At 38.1% G+C, this 21,676-nt stretch overlaps 2 protein-coding genes and 1 long non-coding RNA gene across 6 annotated transcripts in view; 1 reads left to right on the top strand and 2 right to left on the bottom strand.

Moving 5' to 3' along the window:
* Positions 1-2,154, bottom strand: part of CYB5R4 (cytochrome b5 reductase 4) — a 70,643-nt gene extending 68,489 nt beyond the window's left edge. The window contains exon 1 of one of the 2 annotated variants that reach the window (XM_088795572.1): positions 1,930-2,154. In XM_088795572.1, coding sequence (XP_088651698.1) covers positions 1,930-2,004 — 75 coding nt within the window. In that variant the 5' untranslated portion in view covers positions 2,005-2,154. The remainder of the gene's footprint in view (positions 1-1,929) is intronic. The other variant, XM_088795571.1, reaches the window with a different exon arrangement.
* A 2,155-nt stretch (positions 2,155-4,309) lies between these two features.
* Positions 4,310-8,491, bottom strand: RIPPLY2 (ripply transcriptional repressor 2). 3 transcript variants are annotated; one of them, XM_074333258.2, is made up of 4 exons: positions 8,150-8,491; positions 7,891-7,969; positions 7,499-7,563; positions 4,310-4,586 (listed from the first exon to the last, which is right to left on the bottom strand). In XM_074333258.2, exons 1-4 carry the CDS (start codon positions 8,257-8,259, stop codon positions 4,439-4,441), a joined length of 402 nt encoding a protein of 133 aa, XP_074189359.2. In that variant the 5' UTR covers positions 8,260-8,491; the 3' UTR covers positions 4,310-4,438. The 3 variants fall into 3 exon arrangements, 2 of the variants coding, with proteins under 2 accessions (XP_074189359.2, XP_074189358.2); XM_074333257.2 differs by lacking the exon at positions 7,499-7,563 and having other exon boundaries at positions 7,602-7,969; XR_012496655.2 differs by having other exon boundaries at positions 4,503-4,586; positions 7,499-7,969.
* The window catches only part of LOC141571680 (uncharacterized), a 44,516-nt gene continuing 30,679 nt past the window's right edge, over positions 7,840-21,676 (top strand). The window contains exon 1 of the long non-coding RNA XR_012496658.2: positions 7,840-7,976. This is a non-coding gene — a long non-coding RNA (uncharacterized LOC141571680). The remainder of the gene's footprint in view (positions 7,977-21,676) is intronic.

A 21,676-nucleotide genomic window follows, 5' to 3' on the forward strand; every position in this document is an offset into this window, starting at 1 on the left:
GAGTGCATACTGTACGCCAGGCACTGTGCCAAGGTGCTTTACACAACAATCCATGAAATTAGAAAAGCCTCAGGGCAAGGAACATTTAGTGAGTGCTTACCTCCTACTAAGACTATGCTAAGAGAAACATTATCTCATTTAATCCTATGAACAACCTTATAAAATGGGTACTGTTATTCCCATTTACACCCGAGGAAACAGACTCAAAGAGGTTAAGTGGTAGAGTTGGGAATAGAATCTGGGGCTTTTTCACTCAGAAGTCTGTGCTCTTAGCAATTATGATACACAACCTCCCCAACTAGATTCTATTTCTCAGTCTCCACCCATTTCATGTAATCCTGACTCAGCTTCTAACATGTTCAAGATTAGCTTGTTTCACAAAGGGAAAAAAAAAAAGTCTTAGTTTCTCTTTGAATCACACAATAATCTTACTTTGTTCTCTTGTTGGACCCAAAAACATACATTTGTCATCATCATCTGTGAACCTTTTGTCTTTGCCTCTAAGTTTTCTCCTTTAAATGGATGCTGAGAATATGACTGGTAATTTTAATGGAAAAGGGAATCTACTCATATTCTAATTTATAGATTCTTTCTCTGGAAAGGCTATGCTATTCAGCCAAACATTTAGCTAACAGAGAGAAACAGGGCAAAAATCAAGGAAGGGGACAAATGAGTAGATGGCTAGACGACACGTGGAGTAAAAAAATGTCACAGCCAGAGTTACATCATATCAAGCCTCTAGGGTCTAGGGCAACATTCCTTAACCAGTTCCCTTTTCTGTGAAATGGAGATAACAAATACATCCACTTCATAGGATCATTGTAAAGAGTAAATAAATTAATATATGTAAAGCAACTAAAACACTTAGAACACACATGGCCTTCAGTAAGCACTGAATAAACCTCAGCTATATTAGTATTTTAGGTGGGCTTACATTACAGACGTCTGAAAAGCTAATGAGAGCTACAGATCCCTGAACCCGTAATTCTTGTCTAGAGTCAAACTCCAGGTCTAAGTGGAGGAAAACAAAAGTCGGTGACGGTCCAAATGATGCTAATACGATCCAAGAGTCCAGAAATGAAAAAGGTGTGGCCCAAGCAGGTGGAAGTCTCACAAACAAAACATGATGTGGTTACAGAATGAGGAAACAACAAACAGCAGCAAGCAACATGCGTGTTGCAATGCACACAGGAGACAAGTTTATTAAACATTGCTAATGTGAAACACATTTGTACTCCACCTGTTGCTAACTGTAACCATGTTCAACAAAAACGAAAACAGTGTATTAGCTTCCAAGTCATCAAGTGGTATCAGTAAAAAAGGCAGTTACAAAACACTGAGGTACCAGAAGAAGAGAGAAAGGCAGTGTGACTTGGAGAAGTGTCCGTACACCTAAAGGGAAGTTTGGAGACGTTGTCGCTTCTGCAATCTCCCCTAGCTCCTGGCGTCCCCCCCCCTGCGAGGGATGGTTACTGGTCACTGTCGCCACTGCCCCACCTTTCCCTTGGGCTGGGGAACCCACACCACGCAGATCTCCTTCGGAAAGTGAAGAACAAAAGCCCGGAGAGGAGGTTGAGGGAAGGAAGCTGACACTCAGTCCCTACAACACAGCAAGCACAGTGCCTGGCCCTGGCGTATACATCTGCATGGAAGTCGCGGGGGAAAGACTTGGAGAAAAGGTAATTGACAGAACGGGATTAAGGGATGGGAAAGAAAAGGGACCAGTGTGTGCGAGGCAGGTTAGGGGAGTTCGAGGTCTGAAGACCACAGGGGATCAGACAGAAGTTGCCACGAAGGGCAGGCAGGACAGAGGGTTACAGCCGGACAGGCGGTGGGAGGGGGTCGGAAGGAGAAAATGGACTGTACTGGAATAGGAAACCCCGGCGGGGGGCAAGCGCTGAGTGAGACCGTCAGTGTTCACTCGCTTACCTTGCTACGCCCCCCGGAGGCGACGCGCTGCTGCGAGCTGGGGGCCGGGAAGGACTGGGATGGGACGTTCAGCATCCTGGACCCCTGGTCCGGGCCCTGCCCGGGGTCCACCGCCAGACTGAATCGCTAAGCTAGACCCCTCTTCGGGAACACCTCCCGCTCCGGCTCCGGGGCCGGGCAGAGGCCAAGCCCCCAACCCACTTCCGGGGTCGCCAGGGGTAAGGCGCGCCATGACGCAGCACGTCGGGTCCGCGGAGGGCGGGGCCAACGAGGCGGACGGAACGCCGGCGTGGGAGGGGGGACGGCGGAACCACGGGAAAGTACGCATGCTCCGTTTGTTATCCACCCTGAATTTCAGCACCGAAAGGAGGTGACAGCTATTCCGCGGAAAGATTCAAGTGAGTGAAGCTGTTCGTTAGCCTTGGTGCTGACCGAATCTGAGAAGAAATTCTTCTACAGTCCTGTTAGCCCACAACACAAGTGTTTGTCCATTGTTCAGCACTACCGTTACACTAGTACTTAACATATGGAATAAAATAACACTATTAGAGCATTTTGATTTCTCCGAAACTCTCTCCTCTAAAGCACCAGGCTATACAGGAAAGAAAATACTTGAAAAGCCCAGGTGTCAAATGCAAACGGCCACTCCTGTGGGGTGAAAAGAAAACTTCACCATTAAGATCTCTCGCTAATGACTCACATTATGAGTCAAACACGCTAGTGAAGTCTCCTGTTCATTTACCTGATCACGAGTTCTTCCTCCTCATCTAACTTCCTGTCTTCCCTGAAGTATGCAGGGAATTGTACACTGATGCAGCCCACTCCAAACTGCAGTATTGAACAGCTACATTTACCAGTCAGATAGGTTTAGTTTGGATGCCATACGAGTACTTGCACTTGAGTAGCCTTATGCAAGGTACATTAGTATCTCAGAGCCTCATTTTCCCATCTGCATAATAGATTTAGGTTTTAGTAAGGGTAAAATGAGATGTCGTATGTAAACAACACGATACATTGCCTGATTAATAGTAAGCACTCAGTAAATGGCAGTAGCTCTTCATACTGCCAACATATTAATGAACGAAGCACAAATACTGTGCAGGTAAACAACAGTCTCTAATGCTCAAGGTCCAAATTGGGAACCTGGTGAATTTTTCCTTGGAGGAACACACACATCCTGAGAATAGAATGCAGTAAAGGAAGAGAGTTTCCAGAAAAAAATATAGTTCTAATAACCCTCCCTATCCTTCTTCCATTACTCATTTTTCCTGAGTCTGAAACATGGTTTGAACTTGACCTATTTCAATTGTCTTGTCCATAAAGTGCCTGTGTATTAATGTTTGTAGTTGCTTTTCAATTAGAAGGAAAGTGTGTGAATATATGTAACCATTCAAGTAAGAGATATTTCTTAGCTAGGTAACCATCTCTGACCTTCACCTCTGCCCATTATCACTCTGGAATATTATAAAAACATTTTTTTATTTGCAATTGAAATGTTTATTATGAAAAAATTGCATTTGAGCTAAAAGAAATTCATTACCATAATTTACTGTTACCTTTATGTAACTTGCAAAGCGCTCCGGTTTTCTCTCATTAAAAAACAATGTATTCATCTATAGGTCTACTTTAAAAAATTAATCACTAAGAATTTATTTCACTTCCCACAAGGAAATTTTTACATGAGAATATCAGGAGCAGGGAATAAGAGAAAAGGAAGATGATGTTGTTGGAGAATGTTTCATATCTGCCAAATTTCTTAGCTCTCCCTTGGACAGAAATGGAAAAATACTATCAAATTCTGACCTTTTTGCACCCATTTTTAGACCCCATGTAAGTCATGCCCACTTAAACATTTTGTTTTAATTCTGGGGATTCTTTAATGTAGTTCCATAAGTACTGAACACCCATGCTATTTTACTACTGGGTTAAGGACGGCAGAAGAGTATTAAAGTGAGAATTACTTGACTCATCATTCATTAAAAATCCCTAAAATTTAATAGCCTTACCACTGACTCCCATTCTCAGTTACAATGATTTGTTGTTTTCGCCATCTGCTAGCAAATACATAATAATGTGTGATTGGTAACATAAGGTGATTTTCTTCATATCTAATCATATTCATCTGTAACTACAATATCCAATGGATAGCAATAAGAAATAGCAGATGTTACAAGATTCGGTTATTGTCATTCTATGCAAAGTTATAACTAAATATTTGCAAAATTATAACTAAAGAAACATGGTTTTATGAAAAGAGATCAAGATTATCTTTTGTTTATCAAATGTTTACAATACAACCAAGACATTTGTAAATGGCATCTATTTTTAAATTCCAGTATTGAATTATAGTATAGGGGTAAAAAAAGGCCCAAGTTCCATAGTAATTATGAAATATTCATTTTATTAATAATTTATATACAAATATATTAGTTTAAAATGATTATGATACATTTACACACTAAATTTAAATCCTACAAAGTTTTAATGTCATCAAAAGCAATTAATCAGATTAATTTTCACAGATCAGTTCCTCAATTTCATCTTCACTATCAGAATCTTCATAAAATGAAATTGTGGCTTGAATTGGAAAATTTTTCAGAAGAGCTTCTGCTTCTTGATATAAGTAATCATAACACTTTGATTTTGGCCAAAATAGTCTGAAAGAAGCACACAACATAATACACTTTACTTTTTCATATTCAGAATCCTTATACCCTTATACTCATGAAATGTTCAAATTTCCAGAGCCCCATACATTTAACAATTGTTTTATGCATTTTGACACAGCTTTAAGATAAAGAGCTTTAAAATGCTACTATCATAGTTTTCATGGAGTCTACTTGCTGAAGTATCAATAACTGGTTGATTACTTTAAAAATCTTTATCCAAGGTGTAAAATGAGTCAAACAAATTCACACTAAACACTGATTGAGCCTAAAATCAATTTTTAGCTCACTTTATTACGCATCATGATATATTTATTCTTTAAAAAATATAGAAGAAGGTTTGTCTTCCAATTTCCAAATTCCTTAGGAATAAAAATTGAGTCTTACCACTACATTAAAAAATCTGATGGTAGGCAACTTTACAAAGACAAAAAAAATATTATGCACCTTACACGAAGGCAGAAATTACCTAGTATCTTGCATAAAGCTCACAGATTTAACTCTTAGTTACAGATGTAGCCAAAGTAAGTTTAGGGAAGTACAAAAAGCAACATTTTTAAAGTTTGTCTATGGTCTCACAACTTGAAGTACAGAAAGGCTACCTCTGACCTCAAGCTTGATCCCATCACCCTCCCCTTGCCACATCAAATTAAATTTGGAAACACCATACTGAGATACTGAGAATGACACTGGTTTTATACAAATAATTTTCATGTAAACATGATTACCTCAGAATTTCAAATTTATGAAAAATATTAATCTTGTCATCTGGTCTTCTATTATTTTTCATCCAAGGAAAAGAGGAGGGATAAGGCTGAATCACCAACTATAGTACAGTCATTTCAGTGGAGTAAGTAGCCCCATGTACCCATATAATAGAGTGATTTTAACAAAGAGAAGGTACATTATGTTTAGTATACTCCATTTTGAAAAGCAGAAAGATGGGTAATGTAGTTTGTAAATCTTTTTAGCAAAATGGTGAAAAATTTTTTTATAATTTTGCTGTCAAATTAGTAACCATCAATAATTCAGTCATTCAATCCATATTTCAGTGCTCTTGTGTGCCAGACATAATTTGTAATTCAAAGATGAATAAATCATGGCCCCTACCCTCAAGAGTTGTCAATTGAGTAAAAAGAATCAGAAACCACTACCGCTCAGGATAGAAAATAATAAAAATAAAATAAAATTAAGAGCAGTACATATATATTGCTACAATAATTCAGAAAAGAAAGGAATTGATTATATAGGATTTCTCTAACATACGTTTACCAAATGTCCCCAAGTCTGTATTTCCACTTAAGATCCTGATGCTGGGTCCCCGATCTATATATGTAGCTCTCAAATGGACATCACTATTTGGATGCCCCACAGTCACATTAAATACCATAAATGGAAAATTGAACTCATTATCTTGCTCCCCAAATCTGTTGTAGCCCTAATTTCCATTCTGTTAGTATAGCATTAAACCTGGTCATCAGCCACAAACTCGGGAGCCATTCTGTCTTTTTTACCTACAATATCCAATACATTATAAGCTTAATCTAGTCTATCACCTAAGGATTCCCCAAATTCACCCAGTCCTATCCCCACTTCCAATGCCTTAGAATGGCTCTTTATCATTCTTGCCTGAGCATTTTCAATAACTTCCAATTTCATCTTTTGGTGTTCTAACGAAGCCTATACACCAGTTTCTTAGTGATTTTTCTAAAATGTATATCTAATGACACCATTCTTCTGGTTAAAACTCTTTGAGTGACCCTCAAAACCACTTACAGAATAAAGTCCATGAGTTCCCAATGCCACATACAGGATTAGGACTAAACTCTGTATGAAGGTGTACAAGATGTAGCCTTTGGCTTCCCTGCTGGAATGGCCACAGCTTCACATACCCCAATTCCAGCTCCTTAATGGATACTCCCAGGAGTCATGCTGTTTTCCTATGCTACCTCTTTTCCTATCTCTTTTCCTATGCTATTACTTAGGCCCCTACCTCCCCCACCTACTGTCTACCTGGCTAACTTCAAGACTCAGCCAAGTAACCATAACCTACAATACACACTTCCTGACCCATCCCCATTCCCTCTGGCCGTGTTAGACACTTCATGCCCTGAATGAATATATTTGTAAAACTGACCAAATTGAACTCTATAACAACACTTGCCACTGCGGCTGTGATTATTTTTTCCTGCGCCTTTCCCTAGTGGTAGGAAATTAATCAACATGCTATTTATAAACACACACACATTTTACAAACATCATATAGCTCTTCTAACAGCTCTCTGAAGTAGGCAAACTGCAGTATTAATCTTTCACCTGAATAAAAGCTACAAAGAATCCTACAGAAAGGCTGACTTCCTGTGCCTAGAACACTTATTCTTATGCCAAATAACTTGTGATCCCTTTTATGATCCTTAGTAATCTTTAGAATTTTCATCATATTCCCATTTTCTCTTACATGTCAAGCTCTATTTGTTAGATTTACTGTAAAACTGCAACTTTGAACACCATTCTTCCTTCCGGTTTGCAAGAGAATAAGAATATACACACGCTGCCTGGCGTGAAGCCAATTTCATTCGGATCCCTTGGCGTAAAAATAAAAAAACTGGTTCTGCACAAAATGTCACAGTTCAAATTTTACTATATCGTCCACTTTCCCTCTAACATAGTCCTTAAGCTTTTACTGAGAATGCACAATTCTTTTAGGTAAGAGCATGACCTCCTACATTTTTCAATGCAATGAATAAAGGATTTCTGGGACGGGGAGGATAAAGTAAGCTTGAAGATTGATTTTCCAAGAGAGAAAAACTGCAGGACCAGCTGCTGAGCTGGGTTGTGCGACGTCCCCGGCTCTTCGCTAGGGCGGGAGGATCAAGAGACCTTTGGTTTGGCCAGTCACTCACCTGACCGGGTGTCTGTATCGGGAAAGCTTTCCAGAGGCTTCGGTCATTGCGGGGCCATTGGGCATCTGGGAACATAAAGAGATGAATCACAGTTATCACTCACCTTCTTCTGGAAATTGGAAACGAGCACTACCAAGTGTTCCTCGCGCCCGCAGGGAACGTGACCCCGGCTCTGAGCAGCCTCGCTCTCGGTCGGATCCGTGTGTTCCAGTTGCTCTGGAGGACACACTCGCCGCATCAGCTCTGACAGGGCCACCGGTAGGGCCACCGGCTGGCGCGATCTTAAGCGAGGGGCAGGCCGGGCACGTGTCCTTCTCGGACCGGGTGTCCCCAGCTTTGGTTGATCTTCTGCGCCCCTCGGAGGCGCTGCCCGCCACGCGCAGCTCACTCACCGCCTCCGCGGCGTGGTGCGGCGCCTCCTCCTCCCGCTCGCCTCGGGCGTCAACCCAAGGTCTCCAGAAGCCTCCGGATCTGCAGGGTGGGGAGCAAAGGCGCGCAGGGGAGACGTGAGCCCAGACCCGGCAGAAGTATTTGCACCCGAGTGCAGGCCGAGGGGGTGTTGGGGGGCGGCGAGCGGGGGGGAGGAGCTGGGGAGGTGCGGTAGGGAGTGGTGGGGTGGGGGAGGTGCAGGGCAGTGGCGAGGAGCGATACCCCGACTCCGAGCCTCCGTGCCGCGTGGGGCGGTCGAGGACCGACGGCAGCAGGCGGCTGCAGCGCGCGCACTCGCGGGCTCCGCTCTCGCAGCGCTCTGCGGTCTCCATGGCGCGGCGGGGCTCGGGGGACCGCCGCTGTCAGCTCGCGGGCTAGCCTGGCCCCTTCCGCCCACCGGCCCCAACCCCGAGCTTATATAGCCCCGCGGCCTGCTGCGTATTGGGAGATTCGTTGCCTGTCCGCCCCTCTCTGCCCGGCTAGCCGCATAAACAAAAAGGCTGCGCGTGAAGGTGCAATGGGTTCAACCTGGTGCGAACGCGTGTAACTCCCAAATGGCCCGGGAAGGGGTTTGTCGAGGGAGTGTTAATCGCTCTTCACACATAGCTGCGGGGGGAAAAAACAACATTCGCCCGAGCAGCCAATTTCCAAGTGAAGAGGTTAGGAGGGGATAAAATTAAGTGATTCTACACGTTTTGTGTATTTCTGCAAAAAGGCCAAGTGGCTGGTAATTGCTTGACTCGCCAGTCTCACGGCTTTTTGGCCTTCGACAAATGAAACTGGTTCTGCACCCCGTAGTCTAAAAACTGGGATGCGGAGTGAAGTAAAAGTAATGGCCTTAACTCCTCTTTCTGGTGAATGAATGACCTCAAGGAATATCATTTTGTTGTTGTGGTTGTTTTCTTTTTACGGTATTAACATTCTGGTTCATACATCTGCCTATTATTAAGATAATAAAAAGTTCACAAGAGATGAATAGTAAAACCTTGAATGTTCCAGCCAAGAAGGTCAGAGACGGGAGTCACCTGATTTATTATATTACCTTCTCATGTCTTTGTGATTTCCCCCAATATCTTATCGGTGGCCCCTGAAAATAAGTCTTGCGTTTCATCTGTAATTCTGTCGGTACTTGGCATTTTGTCATTCAGTGATAATTAGAAAATTATTTTGTGGGGTTGAGATATGTGAAGAATGATAATGAAATCTTGAAAAGTTATGATACAGGACAAGTTAGTCAATCTCTTTGTACCCTGTTTCTCTCATTTAAGTTACCCCTGGCTCACTACAGAGATCCACTAATTTGTGTAAAAAAAAAAAAAAAAAAAGTGCTATGCTTTAAAGAAACAATGATATATAAATATCAAAGTTCTTTTTCAAAATAATAGAGCTATTTAAGTAATAGAGCTAACTTTCTCTTAAAAGGTATAGATAAAAACCTTGAATGTAAGCTATAGTTGCTGCTATTCATTCAGTGACTGCATAGGAAAATAATCCATTTAATTAATACTTAAGGGCCTATAATGATCTACCCATTAGGAAGGTGAGATATGGTTTGCCTCAGATAATGAAATCCATAACAATAGGCACTTAATGTGTGTCTCAATGTCCTAGAATTATTGTTGAGCTAAATAAAATAAAACTGATGGAATGTTTGTTACAATGCCCAACACATAGTAGTAAGCTCTCAACAAATTTTCAGATGTTTAAAAAATATAAGCCCTTAACAGATGTTAAGCTATCTGATCAAATGGCTTATCATTTCATTTCTGTAAATATCTTTTGAGGTACCTGGAATATGCTAAGTACTGTGCTTTCCAGATATAACGGTGAATAAGATATCTCCCCTATCCACAAGAGGATTATAGTCATGATAATGGCCACATAAGCAAATGTTTTCAAAAAGTGCCATATTCAATAACAAAGGCACATTTTAGGCAGAGAACTGGTATGAGGGAGGGAATAGATATGTCTGCTTGGGACAACCTGAAAGCCTTTTTAGGGTAAATGAAACCTAAATTGAGGTTTCTTAGAAGGATCAGTCAAGAAATAGTATAGTCTCTGTATGTGTGGGAGCTGGGCGGTGCAGGAGTGGGATGAGAAGGTATTGCTGGAGCAGAGATGTGGTTGAGGTGATAGAAAGAGCTTAGACTACTAAAAGCCTAGTATACTATGGCAGAGCATTTTGGTGAAAGATTTTAAGCAGGTGAGTGGAATGGTTAAAGTTTGTATTTTATAAAAATTATTCTGGAAGCCGTATGGAAGATGGATAGGGTAGGCTGATACTGGAGACAAGATCATTTACAAAGTCACTGCAATAGATAATGAGAAGATTATACTAAGGATACAAATGAAAGAATATATTTGAAGACTACTTAGGGAATAGAATCTACAGAACCAGCTGAATCATAAAATGTGAGTGGACATGAAAGTGGAGTCTCAATATGCTCTAGATAATTTAGGTTATGGCTCAAACAAAGACAAAGTAAAAAGGGAATATAGGAGAAAGGACAGGTGAGATGCTTTTATGCTGTTTTATTCTGTTAATAGTGTAGAGGGAAAAGAATTAATGAATTTGGTTTTGATCTTGAGTCAGTCAAGTCGAGGTGAGCTATGTGGCAATAACAAATAACTCCAAAATCTCACAGGCTTAAAATAATAGAGATTTATTTCTCACTTATGCTGTATGTACATTTTTGGTTGGTGGGAGATCTGTGCCACATTATCTTCACATGAGGATTCAAGCTGATGGAGCCTCTTTCCTCTGAAATGTTGCCAATTGTCAAATCAGGAGGAAGGGAATAAAGTTATGAGTGCCAGTTTTTAAAGGTTTCTACCGAGAAGTGACACACATCACCTCCAATATGTTGCATTGGCCAAAACAAGTCATATGACACACCTAATTTCAAAGGAGCAGGGAAGTCCAATTCCATTGTGTATCCAGAAAGAGGAGAAACAGAAATAAACAGCAGATAAGAGTAACCTGCCCTTCTGGCTACCGAATATTCGGTTAACCTTCCTTCTTGCATGCAAAATGCAGTCACCCAAAGAAAGGAACCCAGATGAGATCTAATAGATTTTAGAGGACGTACTTAGTAACACATAGGTGGAGAAAATATCCAGGAGACAGCCAGAGAAGGGAGATCTGGAGTTCAGTAGAGAGCTTAGGGCTAAAGATTTTAATGTGGGAGTCATAATAAAAGAAGTGGTAACTAAAACGATAGGAATTTATTGGTTTTTCCCAGAGAAATTTTATAGCTTGAGAACAGGACCAAGGACAGAGCTCTGGAGAACAATATTTGATTGTAAACTGAGTTTGCAAAAATTAATTAATTAATCTCACTGAAAAGGAATGGTGAAGGTGGTAGAAGGTGCATTGGTGGAGCAGGTGTGATGGAAACGTGAGATGAAAATATTCCAACAAGGAAGGAAAGGTCCAAGGCGTTAAGTGCCACCAAGGGGTCAAATAAGATCAGGACATGTGTTAATTGAATTTGACAAAATTAAGGGGTTTATATGATTTTAAAACAACATGTTGAGTGGGAAAAGAAGATTTTTGCAGTAAGTTGAGATGTATAGGTGAAGAAATAAAAACAATGATATGAGACTACTCTTTTGAGAGGAAAAGAGAGAAGGGGAAAAGAGAGAAGGGGAATGCTGGTAAGTAGTACAGGGGTCTTGTTTTACAGGTGCAAGAGAGAGGATGAGATGAAGAGAGGAGACAGGAGAACAAAAGCCTCTAGATTGAGAAGACTGGATGATGGCTTATGGTTCCCTAGGAAGAAGAAAGAAATGAGGTCAGTAGCCCTGGGAAGAGTCTCCTGCATTTGGAAAGTGTGCATCAGTGATGACAGTAATCCATGTCTGGGAACACTGGAGAAACAAATTTAATCAAGGTGACTAGATCTGGGGTGGAGAAGGAGGGGTGTAATGTGATAATGAGACATAAGTAGAGAGAACATCAGTTGTCTTAAAATTGTGACTGAAAGAATGAATTAATAAAAAGTAAAAAGGGAGACCAGTTAATAAATACATGGTAAGACTGACAAAATTTAGGTAAACTAAGAAATAGAAATATGGATTGTTAGAACTATAAAATCCTAAATCTTCCATTGATGCATTTATTCAATTTATGTTACCTATTTATACAGATGTTGAAGCTGATATCCAGTGTGGAGAGACCAATATAACTTATTCATGTTACATTTTAAGTTTATTTTAGAATTCTATATGAGTCCCACTAATGTATTTAAAATATGTGCTTTATAAAATTGTGATATTATTGACATACAACCTTATATTAATTTCAGGTATACAACATGAGGATTTGATACTTGTATATATTGCAAAATGATCATCACAATAAATCTAGCTAACATCCATGATCAAACATAGTTACAAAGTCCTTTTTCTTGTGAGAGAACTTTTAAAATCTACTCTCTTAGTAATTTTCAAATATGCATTACAGTACTATTAACTATAGTCACCAGGCTGTACATTGCATCTGCAGAACTTATTTTATAACTGGAAGTTTGTACCTTTTGACTACCTTCACTCATTTCACTCATCCCCCAGCTCCTGCCTCTCTCTAGCAACCACCAATCAATTCTCTATGAGTTTGTTTATGTTTTTGTTTAGATTGTACATATAAGTGAGATCATACAGTATTTGCCTTTCTCTGACATTTCACTTAGCCCAATGCCTTCAAGTTCTGTACATGTTGTCACAAATGGCAGGATTTCCTTTTTAATGGATGAATTATATTCCATTGTATATTTGACAGACACTTAGGACACTCCCATGATTTGGCTATTGTAAATAATACTGCAGTTAACATGGGAGTGCAAATACCTCTTCAATATCCTGTTTTCTTTTTTTTAATTAAATTTATTGGGGTGACATTGGTTAATAAAATTATATAGGTTTCAAGTGCACAATTCTTTAATACATCATCTATATATTGCATTGTATGTTCACCACCAAAACTCAAATCTCCTGGGGCCGGCCCGGTGGCTCAGGCAGTTAGAGCTCCATGCTCCTAACTCCAAAGGCTGCCAGTTCGATTCCCATATGGGCCAGTGGGCTCTCAACCACAAGGTTGCCAGCTCAATTCTTCGACTCCCGCAAGGGATGGTGGGCAGCGCCCCCTGCAACTAAGATTGAACACCACACCTTGAGCCGAGCTGCCGCCGAGCTGCCGCCGAGCTGCTGCTGAGCTCCCAGATGGCTCAGTTGATTGGAACAGTGTCCTCTCAACCACAAGGTTGCCGGTTCGACTCCCACAAGGGATGGTGGGCTGTGCCCCCCTGCAACTAGCAACTGCAACTGGACCTGGAGCTGAGCTGCACCCTCCACAACTAAGACTGAAAGGACAACAACTTGAAGCTGAACAGCACCCTCCACAACTAAGATTGAAATGACAACAACTTGACTTGGGGGAAAAAAAAACAAACTCAAATCTCCTTCTGTCATCATATATTTTACCCCCTTCAGCCTTTTCTATCTCCCCCACCCCCTTTATCCTCTGGTAATCACTAAACTATTGTCTGTGTCTATGAGTTTTTGCTTGTTTGTTTGTCAATATCATATTTTTATTTCCTTTGGATAAATACCCAGAAGTAGAATTGCAAGATCCTATAGTAGTTTCATTTTTTTGAGTAACGTCCATACTGTTTTCCACAGTGCCTGCACCAATGTACATTCCCACCAACAGTGCCAAGTGTTCCCTTTTCTGTACTTTCTCACCAACACGTCTTGTTTCTTGTCTTTTAAAAAAAAAATTTAAAAATGTTTTATTACTTTCAGCTGTACAAAGCAATGTACTACTTAGACATTTACACCCCTCACAAAGTGACACCCCCAATCTACGACCCCTCTGACATCATATACAGCTCTTAAAATACCATTGACCATATTCCCTATACTGTACTTTACATCCCATCACCATATAATACTTAATTATAGTTGACATTCAATATTCTACTTCAGCTTCGGTGTATAGTGCAGTGGTCAGGCATCTACACTGTTTAAGAAGTCATCCCTGATAAGTCCAATACCGTAATAGCCATTCTATCACCTTGAAGTGATACCTTGTTGAGGTTTTGATTTGCATTTCCCTGTTGATTAGTAATGTTGAGCAACTTTTCAGGTACCTGTTGGCCATCTGTATGTATTTTTTGGAAAAATGTCCATTCAGATCCTCTATCCACTTTTTAATTGGATTGTTTTGGGATTTGTTTTGTTTGCTATTTAGTTGTACCAGTATTAGTTCTCTCCATACTCTGGATATTAACCCTTTATCAAATATATGATTTGCAAATATATTCTCCTATTTGGTAGATTGCCTTTTTATTTTGTTGATGGTTTCCTTTGTTGATGGTTTCCTTGACTGTGCAGGAGCTTTTAGTTTCATGTAGTTCAATTTGTTTATTTTTGTTTTTCTTGTCTTTGCTTTTGGTGTCAAATTCAAAAAATCATCGCCAAGACAATGCCAAGGAACTTACCGCTTATGTTTTCTTCTAGGAGTTTTATGGTTTCAATTCTTATGTTAAAGTCTTTAATCCATTGAGTTGACTTTTGAGTATGTTGCAAGACAGTAATCCAATTTCATTCTTTTGCATGTGGATGTCCAGCTTTTGCAACACACTTATTGAAGAGGTTATCGTTTCCCCACTGTATATTTTTGGCTCTTTTGTCATAAATTAACTGACCATATATACATGGGTTTACTTCTAGGCTTTCTATTCTGTTCCATTGAACTATGTATCTGTTTTTATGCCAATACTATACTATTTTGATTTCTATGTTTTTGTAATATAGGTTGAAATCAGGGAGCATGGTGCTTTCAGCTTTGTTCTTCTTCTCAAGATTACTTTGGCTCTTCTGGGTCTTTTGTGGTTTTGTACAAACTTTAGGATTGTTTTTTCTATTTCTGTGAAAAATGCCATTGGAATTTTGAAAGGATTGCATTGAATCTGGAGATTGTTTTAGGTAGCATGGACATTTTAGCAATATTAATTCTTCCAGTCCATGAGCACAGAATATATTTCTATTTATTTGTGTCTTCTTCAATTTATTTTATCAGTATCTTACAGTTTTTAGTGTACAGGTCTTTCACCTCCTTGGTTAAATTTATTCCTAGGTATTTTATTCTTTTTGATACAATTGTAAATAGGATTATTTTCTTAATTTCTCTTTCTGATAATTTACTATTGGTATATAGAAATGCAATTGATTTTTTTTGTATCCCACAACTTTACTGAATTTGTTTATTAGTTCTAACAGGTTTTTGTTTTGTTTTTTGGTGGGGTCTCTAAGGTTTTCTATATATAATACCATGTCATCTGCAAAAAGAGACGTTTTACTTCTTTCTTCCCAATCTAGATGACTTTTATTTCTTTTTTTCTTGCCTAATTGCTCTAGCTAGGACTCCCAATACTGTATTGAATAAAAGTGGTGAGAGTGGGCATTCTTATGTTTTTCCTGATCTTAGAGTCTAAGCTTTAAGCTTTTCACTAATGAGTATGATGTTAGCTTTAGGTTTGTCATATATGGCCTCTATTATGTTGAGGTACATTCCCTACATACCCACTTTTTTGGTAGATTTTTTAATCATAAATGGATGTTGAATTTGTCAAATGCTTTTTCTGTGCTTATTGAGATGATCATACGAATTTTATTCTTTATTTTATTAATGTGGTGTATCACATCGCAGATGTTGAACCTTCCCTGCATACCTGGAATAAATCTCACTTGATCATGGCGTGATCCTTTTAATTACTTTTGAATTTGGTTTACTAATATTTTGTTTAAGAATTTTGCATCTATGTTCATCAGGGATTTTGACCTATAGTTTTCTTTTTTTGTGTGAAATCTTTGTCTGGTTTTGGTATCAGGGTAATAATGGTCTCATAAAATTAGTTTGGAAGTATTCCCTCCTCTTCTATTTTTTGGAACAGTTTGAGAACAACTGGTATTAATTCTTCTTTAAATATTTGGGGAAATTCACTAGTAAACCACCTTGGTCCGTACTTTTGTTTGTTGGGGGAGGGGGGTTTGGTTACTGATTTAATCTTCTTACTAGTAATCAGTCTGTTCAGATTTTCTATTTTTTCATAATTCATTCTTTTTTTTAAACATTTTTTTAAATTAGTTTCAGGTGTACAAAACAATGTAACAGTTAGACATTTATCATTTATATCCCTCACACAGTGACAACCCTGCTCACCCCTCTGACATTGCACACAGCCATTACATTTCCACTGTCTCTATTCCTAATGCTGTACTCCGCTTCTTGTAAATATGTGTGTGTGTGTCTGTGTGTGTGTGTGTGTGTGTGTGTGTGTGTGTGTGTGTATAATTGTAATTGACATTCATTATTGTTCAACTTCAGCTTCAGGTGTAAAGTGCAGTGATTAGGCATCTACATCATCCCTGAGGTGGTCTCCCTAATGAGAGACAAGTGTCCATTGGATACCCTACAAAATCTTTACAACATTATTGATTATATTTCCCAAATTGACTTTCGGATCCCCGTGGCAATCTTGTGGTTACCGACTGTGCTTTCTAATCCCCTCACCTCCTTCATCCCCACCCCCTCCCATCTAGCAACCCTCAGTTTTTTCTTTATGTCTCTGAGACTGTTTCTGATTAGTTCATTCATTTATTCTTTTCTTTGGATTCCACATATAAGTGAGATCATATGGTATTTGTCTTTCTCTGTCTGACTTATTTCACTTAACATAATGTTCTCTAGGTCCATCCATATTGTTGCCAATAGTAAGATTTCATTCTTCTTTATGGCTGCGTAATACTCCATTGTATAAATGTGCCACAGTGTCTTAATCCAGTTGTCTACTGATAGGCATTTCAGTTGTTTCCATGTCTTGGCTATTGTGTATAGTGCTGCAATAAACATAGGGGTGCATATATTTTTTGTCATAATTCATTCTTAATAGGTTGTATTTTTCTAGGAATTTATCAATTTCTATAATATGTGCTTCATATAATATATCAAAATGCTCTTCCTAACACATCAATGAGGTTGACAAATCTACACAATCTTTTAAGATTAAAAATATTAAAAACTTTATTTAAGAAAGAACTTCCTTTGATTTATCAAACAAATAATTCTTGACACTAGCTATGTGTCAGGTGCTATTCTAGGAGCTTGGTATATGTCATTGAACAAAACAGACAAAACTCCCTATCTTCATGGAGCTTACATTCTAACAGACACCTGAGCCTTCAACTTCTATATTTCACTAAAACAAAGTATTGTAAATTAACTTTACACATGGTGCATGTATACCTAACATGCTTTTTAAAAAAAATCTTTGGAGTTTTGCATGACTAGAAGATGAGAGAAGGGAAGTATGCTGTGGAGAAAGGCTACTAGGTGATAGTCCCTGAGAAGGAAGAATGGAAAAAAAAATCAAGACTACGTAAAAGCAACGTATATATGTGCTTCTCTATTATCCAGAAAAATATTAACCAATGAAAAGAAAAATTAGAGCTTGAATGAGATTGCCATTTTGAATGTGACCTGATTTACCCTGCTCTTTTCGATGGACAGGATGACCTCAGTGAGGGTATGACTTATTCTCCACTCAGAGACTGAGGTGAGAAACAGAAGTGCTAACAAATGAGGGTAACATAATGACTCACCACTGCTATTGCTAACATGTGCCTTCTGAATAATGCCAGTTTTGCTTGCACAGAAGCAGAGCCAGTCTCAATCTATACACGTCACCTTTTATCCATGATTTTATGAAAATTATTTAAGGAAAATTGTAACGCATGCCTAATTAGACTCCTTTTTAAAGACTGTACATACAAAATGTGCTCCTTTCTAGGAAAATTTGTGTCTGAATGCCAACAGAGTCTAATTTATTAATATGGTTTGTATTTTGTTTCAATTATGTTTTTATGCAGAAAAGTTGTGAAAAATCCAATACAAAACCCTAAACATAACATGTATAAGAGATCTTTACAGAATGATGAAAATACACTAAAATTGCCTTATAGTGATGGTTGCATAACTCTGTAATTTACTAAATGTCATTACTTAATGACATTTAATTTAGTTAAAATTGGTGAATTTTATGGTGGACACAGTATAACTCAAAATAAAAACTTTAAATATCACATTAAATGATTGACTTCTACCGATACTCACTCTGGACTTGAACTAAACATCACAATCAGAATCAAGCCTATTTTAAATGTTTCTGATTTGTAGATTTTAAAAAACTTGCATCTTTGGCACAAAAAGTGATTGTTATATTTGTTATAAGTTTAGAATTTGCTTTAGGGCATATATTATATTTACACTGGTCCCTGGGCAGTTCCAGGTAATTTGACTGCAGGGCAGTCTCCCAAGGCTCCATGTGGGAGCTCAGATTGGTTGTGATCCGAGCAATTTGTTTAGAAAACGCATTTCTATGTCTGTAGCAAAGACCTAGGCCTCCAAACTATTGAGTTCAGTGACAAACTATCTGTCAGGTCTTTGTCAGTGTGGTCTCCACTACTTCTGATTTGCCAGAACCCAAGAGCTCACATTGAGGCCAGAATGAAAAGAGCATTTGCATCACTCTAACTTGAGATTGAACTAAACAGCAAGCAAGTGCACTCAAGTTGTTAGGAATTTTATTTTGCATTACTGGAAAGTCAAACACATGAATGTGTTCTAAACTTGAGCTCACTTTAGTGAGTTAAAATACTCTAACCCCACCTCCCCCCACCCCTTACAATTGGGTGGGAATTTCTGTGGTCCACATTTTATGCCAAAAAAAAAAAAATCTCATTTGAGACAGTTGATTTAATAGAAGTCTTTTTTCAGTTTGAGGATCAGATTCTAAGAGAAAGGTGGCATTTCCAAGCTTCAGGCATTTGAGAATCTTCCCAGGTTTAAGATAAAGATAACAGTTGTGGTAAAAGCTGACTTAGAACTGAGCAGAGCTAACATGTGTTGTTTTAAACCAAGAAGGTGCTCACAGATGGCTCAGAGAGAGATTTAGCAAGTCTGTGCTAATCACACTCATACATGGGAATATCTCCATTGAAAACAGCCAGATTGCGCTGTACTCTTCAAGTAACTTCCTTACTTGGTTAATAACAACAATACGGTATAATATTTAATGGCCTAAAATAGTCTATGCTTTATATTATAGTAACAGTTGTATGTATATTATTGAAACCATGAGAGTTCCTGAGAGGTGGTTCCAATGCAAAGTATATTGAAGATACAAAATATTTGTAGAAGTTTAGATTTGGACAAATAAACTATTGTCGAGTTCCTGATGGCTTCGTTTCTAGACATTTCTAAACTTCTGTGTTGACACGAAATAGGTTAATTTCCCAAACCTAATAAATTATATAAAATAAAACTACAATATATAAAAATGTATCCATTTTACATAAAATAGATTGACCTATATTTTACTATATTTTACCATGTTTTACCACATCTGACACCTTGTGTTAAATATCCATTAACTACATAATTTTAATATCAAATATTAAATATCAATGGTAAAAATATGATATACCAAGATTTAGTTTTAAAATTTGCTTTTAGAATATAGCATAAAATAGAGAGATGATTCAGAAAGGAAAACCAGATTCAATTACATATCTATTGATTAGCCACTATATGCCAGACACTGTATTAAGCTTTGCACATTTAGTATAGAATAAGACCAACATGTTTTCCAGCTCTCATAGTGTTTGTATTCTAGTTGGCAAACAAAAAAATAAACCAATGCATAAAGGAGATATGTACAGATTTGCAAGAGCATTATAGACAGAATTAGAAAAGTGATTTAATACAAAGTAATCGGAGGATGCCTCTTTTAAACAGGGTGTCAGGGAATGCCTCTGAAGAGATGACATTTAAGCTGAGACTTGAAGGAAAAATGAAAATGATCTATAAATCATTCCTGCTATAGCCAGACCATATAAAATCATAGCAGAAAATACCTATCTTCCCTGGTTGGCTCATACTACTCGGGGGAAACCAGACAGCTGATATGTGGGTTGTTCCAGAGAGGAAAGGACATACTGAATAGTATTTTTCTGTATTTATGTCTGACTTTTATTAAATACTTAGACTAGAGAATTTCTTGTACTATCGAATGAAATTTCTATTTTTTAAATATATAAATGACTCCCAGTTTAATGGGGAGCCAAATTTTAACTGAAAGTATTAAGTTTAAAAGGTGTGATACCATGTCAACAACAATATGTACATGATAATTTAAGTAAAAAACAAAAATGTAGTTGTATGAAGTTGAGCAGAATTGACTTGTTATTGGATGAAATATCTGTGGGAGTTTACAGAAGACTAAAAGTTAAGAATGAACTATCAATGAAGATTTAGGAAAATGAAACTGTGTATCTTTAATACTGCTAGGCATTTCTTTAGGCTTTCAATGACCACTAATTAGTTCAAAGAAAGAAAACAGGCAAGTATGATTTTTATAAAACTTCTCTGAATTTTATCCATTACCCCATAATAATCTTGGTTACCATGGTAAGACGTTTCAATTGTCATGATTGTACAAGAACCTACTGATTGCCTATCCCACAGCTATTCCCTACTTCCCCCCATTCTTGCTAAAAGAACCCCAATTTTGTGCTTTTGGAAAAATTAGGTCCTTCCTCAAACAACAAAAAAATCATGATTGGTCAATGCCAATCATGGTAGCCTCATTCTTCTTGCAAGTGATTGGTTTGAGCAGTCGTGTTCAATTCTGAACAGTAATATTTGAAAAGCAGTCAGTGTTAGGGTGCAGGATGCTTCTGGGAAAAGTCTTTCTTGCTGCCTATAAGGAAAGCAAGGGAGGAAACACACCATTCCTCCATGTTTTACTTCTTGATTTTGTACTTACATTTGATCTCAGGATTTTGGTTTAATGAGAGCTTATACAAGTCAAGATCCTGAAATACAAGTTGGAAGGGTGAAAAGATCCCTGAACATTTTGATGCTGATGAGCCTATCAAATAACCATCTGTGGAAACAGCCAACATCTGGACTTATATGGAATACAAATTTTCTTATTTTAATTTTGCCTCTTTTAGGTGAGGTTTAGTTATTTAAGCTATATGTATCTTCACTCAGTGACTGGTTCTATTCTCAGGTATTAATAGTATTCAGTAGACATACTCTTTTTAATCCAACTGTGCAGTTGATTTGGTATTTCAATATAGATAGGTCAAACTAGTCTTCCCAACAATAGGATGAGTTTTCATAATGCCATGTCCGTTGTTAGGTAAATACAAATTATTATATTTTTTATTATATTATTGATCTTAAAATCTTCATTGTAGAGAAAAGCTATTTAGTAGTTCTCTCCTTTGAAAATTGAAACTTACCAAGCAGGATATTATCTAAGATAGTGGTTCATGAACATTTTAGTCTCAGGACTAAAATGATTGTGTGCTTTAATCTCTTAAAAATGATGGTGTGCTCCAGTGTTCACTGCAGCTTTATTTACGGTGGTCAAGACATGGAAACAACCAAAATGTCCCTCGATAGATGAATAGATAAAGAGGATGTGGTATATATACACAATGGAATACTACTTGGCAGTAAGAAAAGATGAAATAGTACCATTTGTGACAACATGGATGGATTTTGAGATTATAATGCTAAGCAAAATAAGTCAAACAGAAAAAAGTAGAGAACCATATGCTTTCACTGATATGTGGTCTATAAAACTGAAAACAACAAAAGAACAAGACAAACAAATG

The sequence above is a fragment of the Rhinolophus sinicus genome, chromosome 2 (assembly GCF_057876585.1).
Source record: "Rhinolophus sinicus isolate RSI-liver-muscle chromosome 2, RSI-T2T, whole genome shotgun sequence".
NCBI lineage: Eukaryota > Metazoa > Chordata > Mammalia > Chiroptera > Rhinolophidae > Rhinolophus > Rhinolophus sinicus.